Source organism: Ailuropoda melanoleuca, chromosome 14 (assembly GCF_002007445.2).
Source record: "Ailuropoda melanoleuca isolate Jingjing chromosome 14, ASM200744v2, whole genome shotgun sequence".
Taxonomy (NCBI): Eukaryota; Metazoa; Chordata; class Mammalia; order Carnivora; family Ursidae; genus Ailuropoda; species Ailuropoda melanoleuca.
In genome coordinates, this window is record NC_048231.1 from 9,157,254 (window position 1) to 9,165,969 (window position 8,716).

At 40.3% G+C, this 8,716-nt stretch overlaps 1 protein-coding gene across 1 annotated transcript in view; it reads right to left on the reverse strand.

The window, feature by feature from the left end:
• Positions 1–260: 260 nt before the first annotated feature.
• Positions 261–8,716, reverse strand: part of ATP6V1D (ATPase H+ transporting V1 subunit D) — a 25,190-nt gene continuing 16,734 nt past the window's right edge. Inside the window, exons 6-9 of the mRNA XM_002925103.4 lie at positions 4,315–4,418; positions 3,467–3,533; positions 2,039–2,117; positions 261–942 (exon numbers count right to left, since the gene is read on the reverse strand). Of these exons, the coding sequence (XP_002925149.1) occupies positions 801–942; positions 2,039–2,117; positions 3,467–3,533; positions 4,315–4,418 (392 nt within the window). The 3' untranslated portion in view covers positions 261–800. The remainder of the gene's footprint in view (positions 943–2,038; positions 2,118–3,466; positions 3,534–4,314; positions 4,419–8,716) is intronic.

Genomic DNA, 8,716 nt, shown 5'->3' on the forward strand with positions numbered 1-8,716 from the left:
ATAAATAAATAAAATCTTTAAAAAAAAAAAAAAAGTTACCTTATTACTTAACTCACTGGCATGTTTATGAGTACCCCAAAATTCAACAATCATCTCAGTAAGCTTATCAGGAAGACATAACTATGAAGGGGGAAAAAGGAGGAAACTATCCACATCCTACATGTCTACAGAGAAAGCTCTTTTTAGAGGACAATCCCATATGTGCCAATCTGAGCATAAGAACATGACTGAGAGTAAATAAAAAAAAAAAAAGGAACAACTCATTTTTAAATCATTTTACTGTTTATACCATAATCACATTAAAATTGGCAAAACTCCCATGACGGACAGGACAGAGACCTGTCATCCAAGGAAAAACAGTGAAGGTTTCATAAAGCTTGAGAGAAGTATCAGGGTTACACAGGATGGCTACAGCAATCTCAGACAAGAGTCCACGGTGTCGGAGCAGGTAGGAACAAAGGCTGCTACAGCAACAGCTGACCTGAGGCCACTGCTGCCTCCTAAGGGGGGTTTCCTAATACACTTGGTAAGCAGATCACTGAACAGATGTAAATGGCATAGGGTCCTGCTTCTGCCGAATAAATCCTACAGGTTCCTGGACAGGGTCTACAAATCTCATGTGATAAATGGTTGCTGATTTAGGACTTTGCAAAAGTAGTCCCATAACCAACATCCAGGGAAATTTTACCACCAGTGAAATTCTTAGGCCAAAAAATAAATAACCACACATACCAAACCTACACACCGTAAGTTAAAATGGTACCATGTTAGGGCTTATGAAAGAACCCAAGCAGGAAAGATTATTCAAACAGAAGATCCTCATCCTTCTCTTCAGCCAAAAGGTTAGCAGGCTCCATCACCTCGCCAGCTGCCCTCCGTTGCTCCAAGTCTTTCTCTGATTTTTCCTTGAGAATCTTTTTCTTCTCCTGTATTTTCTTTAACCTGTAAAACAAAAGGGAGGGAATTTTCTGAACACTGTTCAGTTCTAAGTAGATTTCATTTCTGCTAGTTTTGTAACAAGGATCATAAACACCTACAAACTAGAACAAAATTTTACTTTTATTTCAATTTCAGTGATCTATAACCCATCTTTAAAATAAAGATTTGAGGTAGGATATATACATTTTAAGCTAATAATGGAGTTGGGGGGTGCAGGGAAGGAAGACTAACCATGTCCTACATATCTGCAGAGAAAGCTCTTTTCTTGGAAGACAATCCCATGTGCCAATCTGAGCATAAGAATGTGACGGATTTTCTTAGCAGTAAATATTTCTTTAAAAAGTTCCTATCCCAGACTCAATAAACCTCGAAATCCATCCCTTGATAATGGAACACCTTTTGAGCATTTGGACATTCACTAGAATTTTGGATCAGTTTGGATCACCAAAATCCTGAACGTCACTTTAGGACAGAAACACAATAACCTTTTATAATTAAGATTATAAATCATAAGTGCTACTCAAGATTATAAATCATAGATGGCCACGTCTTCCCTGAATACGGGCCTTTGCCTGTCTCCCACCTTCTCTGAACCTGGCACACTGACCTCTGTTTACTACTACCTATTTAGGATCTGTTGTCCCTACCAACTCTAACTGTTCACAACCAATTCATGTACATGCATCATTTCTCTGAGTACTGTGCTAATTCCCTAATGGTTATTATTACGTAATACCCCCAAGTACTTATACTTTCTCCTGGAACACGTTCACCATGCAATACATATTTGTTAATTCCAGTTTCTTCTAAATGAGGGAGACACCCAATCTAAATTATTACTTGATTTTAAAAAATAATCAAGTTTATGAATAGTTTCTCCTAAGGCCCTTTTTGGAGATGCCACATTTTAAGTATGTACAAAACCTGGCATAGATTAGTCTCTAGAGCCTTTACCAATATTATGCCTTGCTTCTCATTTATCAGAATAAAATACAGGCTTTGCTAATTCTAAAGAACATAAGCCAACAGTCTCTCAGCAAACTGAATCTTTGGGATATGAAAAACAAAAAATTATTAATAACTGCCAATTCCAACAAACCTATAGAACTCTTCTCGCTCTCTCTCATCCAGCTCTGTGATGATATAAGCAAGGGTACGTTCGATCCGGGGAATGATGACTAGGGTTTAAAAAAAGATATATGTGAGAACTTGAGAACTTTTTTCAAATTGCCAGTGTTCATCTGTATATTTTTTCTAATTTTAAAATTAATGTCATTTAATGCAGTAAACTTAGAAAACAAAAAAAATTAAGTATAATCCAACCACCCTAAAATAACTACTGTATTTCTGTATATGCTCTTCTACTATCCTTTCTATGGACAGATAATATACACAACATACACAACACAATTCTATGGACCACAATATACACAACACTGAATATACTGAATTTATATGACTATACAACACTGAACCACAGATGTTATTTTAAATATAATCACAATCCCTATTAAAAAGCAGATCATCAAGCACAGAGAATGCACTAAGTTGAGTTTTAGGTTAGTCATAAGGTGCTGCTTTACTGAGAATTTGCTTATCTGCTTCTAAAATGCGAACTTCGTTGAGAGCTGGAACTATCACCTTATCCACTTTGTTTTGCTTACAGTTCCATTTACAAGGTCTGGCACCAGCTACTGGTCAGGAAACGTGTGCTGAGTTTTTAAAAATGAGATAACTTCCTCTTTAACACTGAGAGTGCAAAATAACTTTTCCTGTTCAAAATTTGTTCCTTTCTTACCTTAAAATTTAATGTTTCTTTAATGAAAACGGAGTTTCTTCAACAGAAAGCATTGTGCCAACATTAGGCACACTTATAGAATAATGAAATAAAGAGATGGAAAATAAATGCATCAAATGTAAAAATGTTTAGGAATCAAGGAGAAGAGCAGGACATAAAGCCTACAGGAAAGGGATTTAAAGTTAAATATTTAATGTGTTTGAAGAGATTACTGAATCACGGGAAAGAACTAAAGAAAACACTGGGGTTTTTTAAAAAGTTTTGTCCTTTATAACCAGAAATGAATAAAACACTTCAGAATTTGACTCACCGTTCCCTCACGTAATGGATTTGAGGGGCGTTACACAACTCTATTAAAGCACTTACTACTGGGGCACCTGGGTGGCACAGCGGTTAAGCGTCTGGCCTTCGGCTCAGGGCGTGATCCCGGCGTTGTGGGATCGAGCCCCACATCAGGCTCCTCCGCTATGAGCCTGCTTCTTCCTCTCCCACTCCCCCTGCTTGTGTTCCCTCTCTCGCTGGCTGTCTCTGTCTCTGTCATATAAATAAATAAANTTTAAAAAAAAAAAAAAAAAAAAAAGCACTTACTACTAACACCTTCCTGTGCGGCTGACCCACTGTGGACAGAGCAAGGTCTTATTCACCTTGTGATCAGTGCCTGATTCCCATGCAAATGTGGAGCTATGGACAAGTGGATGAACAAAGAGCCTCACAGCAGCTCACACTCACCATGTTCAATGGCATTTACACGCCTGTTGGTTATCTTAATGGCTTCATCCAAAGTAACAAAGGAAGTCTAAAATAAGAGGACAAATTAATAATTTAAGCATGAAGTCTTCCTAATCATGTCCTGTCTGGCTTTATGCAGACTGCACTTGTAAAAAACATTTGGAAACCAAGGCTACTTTTCAACAATTTCCACAGAGCTAAGACTACTTCCAGACTATTATCATTTTTACTTCAGATTTGCCTGAAGTTACAAAAATGGCAAGGGGGTAGGGGCGCCTGGGTAGCGCAGTGGGGCGCCTGGGTAGCGCAGTCGTTAAGTGTCTGCCTTCGGCTCAGGGCGTGATCCCAGCGTTGCGGGATCGAGTCCCACATCGGGCTCCTCTGCTGGGAGCCTGCTTCTTCCTCTCCCACTCCCCTGCTGTGTTCCCTCTCTCGCTGACTGTCTCTGTCAAATAAATAAATAAAATAAAATCTTTAAAAAAAAAAAAAAAAATGGCAAGGGGAGAGAATCAGGCACTACTATAGGCAGATAGATAGATATAAACTGACCACAAAGGGGGAAAAAATAGCATTCATGCACAAACCATGTTATATTTACATTTAAATCTAGTACTGCCTGCTGTTCTCACTTAAGAGTGAAACTCTACCAATGCACACACGTTTCGTTAGTCATCAGCAGGGAGGCACCATTTCAGAAATCAAAACATCTCTGGCTTGTTTCCCATAAAATCATGGAACCAGACTAAAGCACTAAGTGCAGGATGCTCTGATTCAAGATGTGAATTTTCCCCAAATGAGCCTCAGACACCAAACTGCAACAGGAGTTCTCCGGCTCTTCTGCTACTCACCTGAAGCGAAGCTAGTTCCACCAGTAATTCCACTGCTTTGGCATAATTCCTCTTTAATTTAGCCAACTGTTCCCCACCTCTGGCTAAACCAGTCAGTTCATAACCTGAAAGAACCAGTCAGACATTTGTAATTAGAGGGTAAATAATCTTCCCCATAAATTTCCCCAAAACTCAGAATAATACCAAACAAGGAGAAACGAATTCACTATCCCGTTAAATGCAAATGTGAAGTACCCGACCCACTCCCCAGGACATCCTGTACAGTCAATATGCTTGGTTTTTTTGATGTGAGGTTTTACGCATTTAAGTTTTTATTTAAATTGCAGTTAAAATACGGTGTAATATTAGTTTTAGGTGTTCGATATAGTGATTCAGCACTTCCATGCAACACCTGCTGCTCATCACCAGTGCACCCCTTACTCCCCATCACCTATCTCCCACCCATCTCCCCCCTCCCCTCTGGTAACCATCAATTTGTTCTCTATAGTTAAGAGTAACAGTGAACATTTTTTCTTCCCAAGGAAACTATTCTAAATGTAACTATAGGAGAAGCTTTTACCAACCTTCACTTTATCACCTTGGGCCCCATTCCCTTGGGCATGATACGGCCTGATGCCCATGGTACAGTGACACTTCAGTAAAGGGTGACTCTCTAGCTTGCTCCACTTCCTCATTTGAGCTGCACTAAACACTCTGTGAACCAGTGGAATATGAGTGCTAAAAATTATTGCTTCTATGAAAAAAAGTTGATTATTTTGGAAAAACTCAATAAAGATATGTTAGTACCCAAAAAATGCTATCAAATTAGGAAATGCTAAGACAACTGTAAAAAAAATTGAGAATGAGCCATAAAATCTGGGAAGATTTAGCATTCAGATTGCATCACAGAGTCTAAGACCTCATTTTACTTTAAAGAAACTAAAACTGGGGGAGGAAAAAAGATGGCGGAAGAGCAGGGGACACTTTTTCAGCTGGTCCTCTGAATCAAGCACAACGGGGAGAGACCTGTCAGTCCTGGGAGCGAGGGCTGGGAGAACGGCTGTGTGGCGCACAACCCGGGAAACGCAGGGTTTTTAGCAGCACCGACAGAGTGGTCAGGAGAGCTCAGTGGAGAGCGGACTGCGATCTCTCTGTTCTGAGACAGAGGCTTGGATAGGGCCACTGCTGCTCTGATTCTCAGAAAAGTCACAGAAAACTGCCAGGGAAAGCCGCCAGAGAACAAAAGTCTGGAAAAGCCGGTCTGCACAGTGCCCATGCCCTACCCCCCCCCACAGGGGACAGGATAACTCTACCCAAACAGGGTTGCCTGAGTATGGCCACAGCAGGCCCCTCCCCCAGAAGGCAGGCTGAAAAAACAAGAAGTCCACATCCCTAAGGTCCCTATAAAACAAGTGCGTCCTGCTTGGGTCCTGGTCAATAATTTGGGCTCTGTGCATCCCTGCAACCACTCATCAGGATGACGAGGAGGAACCCTCAACAAAGGAAAGAAACAGAGACTGTGGCCTCTGCCACAGAACTAATGGATATGGATATAACCAAATTGTCAGAAATGGAGTTCAGAGTAACAATGGTCAAGATGATGTGTAGGCTTGAAGAAAATATTAACGAAAATATAGAATCTCTAAGGGCAGAAATGAGAGCGAATCTGGCAGAAATTAAGAATGCTATGACTCACATACAGTCTAAACTGGATGCTCTGACGGCCAGGGTAAACGAGGCAGAGAACGAATTAGTGAGTTAAAGGATAAGATGACAGAAAAGAAAGAAAGAGAAGAAACATGGCTTAGAAAACTCCACTTTCGGGGCGCCTGGGTGGCACAGCGGTTAAGCGTCTGCCTTCGGCTCAGGGCGTGATCCTGGCGTTGTGGGATCGAGCCCCACATCAGGCTCTTCTGCTATGAGCCTGCTTCTTCCTCTCCCACTCCCCCTGCTTGTGTTCCCCCTCTCGCTGGCTGTCTCTATCTCTGTCAAATAAATAAATAAAATCTTTAAAAAAAAAAAAAAAAAAGAAAAAAGAAAACTCCACTTTCAAGAAAAAAAGACTACGGGAGATTACTGACTCAATAAAACGTTCCAATGTCAGAATCATCAGCATCCCCGAGGGGGTGGAGAAAAAGAGAGGCCTAGAAGAGGTATTTGAAAAAACTGTAGCTGAGAACTTCCCTAATCTGGCAAAGGAAACAAGCATTCGTCTTCAAGAGACAGAGAGGACCCCTCCCAAGATCAATGAGAAGAGACCAACTCCATGTCACATAATAGTACAATTCGCAAATCTTAGATCCAAGGAAACAATCTTGAGAGCAGCGAGGGGGAAGAGATTCCTCATGTACAGGGAGGAACATCAAAATAACACCACACCTGTCTACAGACACCTGGCAAGCCAGAAAAAGCTGGCAAGACATACTCAGAGCACTAAGTGAGAAGAACATGTGGCCGAGGATTCTTACCCAGGAAGGCTGTCATTCAGATGGATGAAGAGACACGGAGCTTCCAGGACCGGAAGAAACTGAAAGAATATGTGACCATCAAGCCAGCCCTACAAGAAATATTAAAGGGGTTCTACAGAAGTAAAAAGACCCCAAGAGTGATACAGAACAGAAATTTACAATCTATAGAAACAAAGACTTCACAGGCAACATGACAACATTAAAATTGTATCTCTCAATAATCACTCTCAATGTGAATGGCCTAAATGCTCCCATGAAATGCCACAGGGTTGCAGACTGGATAAAAAGACATAATCCATCCATATGTTGTCTACAAGAGACTCATTTTGAACCTAAAGATACATCCAGACTGAAAGTGAAGGGATGGAGAATCATTTTTCATGCCAACGGACCTCAAAAGAAAGCTGGGGTAGCAATTCTCATATCAGATTAGATTTTAAGCTAAAGACTGTAGTTAGAGATACAGAAGGACACTGTATTATTCTTAAAGGGTGCATCCAACAAGAGGATCTAACAATTATAAATATCTATGCCCCCAAAAGGGGAGCAGCCAGCTACATAAGCCAACTCTTAACCAGAATAAAGAGAGACATATAAATAATATGTTAATAGTAGGGGACCTCAACATTCCGCTCTCAGGAACTGACAGATCATCTAAACAGAAAATCAACACGGAAACAAGAGCTTTGAATGACACACTGATCAGAAGGACCACATAGATATATACAGAACACTACACCCTAGAACAACAGAATACACATTCTTTTCGAATGCACATGGAACTTTCTCCAGAATAGACCATATACCGGGTCACAAAAGACGTCTCAACCAATACCAAAAGACTGAGATTATTCCCTGCATATTCTCAGACCACAATGCTTTGAAACTGGAACTCAACCACAAGGAAAAATTTGGAAGAAACTCAAACACTTGGAGACTAAGAATCATCCTGCTCAAGAATGACTCGATAAACCAGGAAATCAAAAATCAATTTAAACAATTTATGGAGACCAACGAGAATGAAAACTAAACACTCCAAAACCTATGGGATACTGTAAAGGCAGTCCTAAGGGGGAAATACATAGCCATCCAAGCCTCACTCAAAAGAATAGAAAAATCTAAAATGCAGTTTTTATATTCTCACCTCAAGAAGCTGGAACAGCAACAGAGGGACAGGCCTAATCCACTCACGAGGAAGCAGTTGACCAAAATTAGAGCAGAAATAAATGAATTAGAAACTAGAAGTACAGTAGAGCAAATCAACAGGACTAGAAGCTGGTTCTTTGAGAGAATCCATAAAATTGATAGACCACTGGCAAGACTTATCCAAAAGAAAAGAGAAAGGACCGAAATTAATAAAATTATGACTGAAAAGGGAGAGGTCACGACCAGCACCATTGAAATTGCAAGGATTATTAGAAACTTTTATCAACAGCTATATGCCCAAAAACTAAGCAGCCTGGAAGAGATGGAGGCCTTCCTGGAAACCTATAAACTACCAAGACTGAAACAGGAAGAAATTGATTTCTTAAATAGGCCAATTAACTATGAAGAAATTGAGTCAGTGATAAACAACCTTCCAAATAATAAAACTCCAGGCCCAGACGGTTTTCCTGGGGAATTCTACCAAACATTCAAAGAAGAAATAATACCTATTCTCCTAAAGCTATTTCAAAAAATAGAAACAGAAGGAAAGCTACCAAACTCATTCTATGAGGCTAATATTACCTTGATCCCCAAACCAGGCAAAGACCCCCTCAAAAAGGAGAATTACAGACCGATTTCTCTAATGAATATGGATGCCAAAATCCTCAACAAGATCCTTGCTAATAGAATCCAACAGTACATTAAAAGGATTATCCATCATGACCAAGTGGNCATTAAAAGTGGGATTCATACCTGGGATGCAAGCGTGGTTCAACATTCGCAAATCGATCAGTGTGATACATCATGTC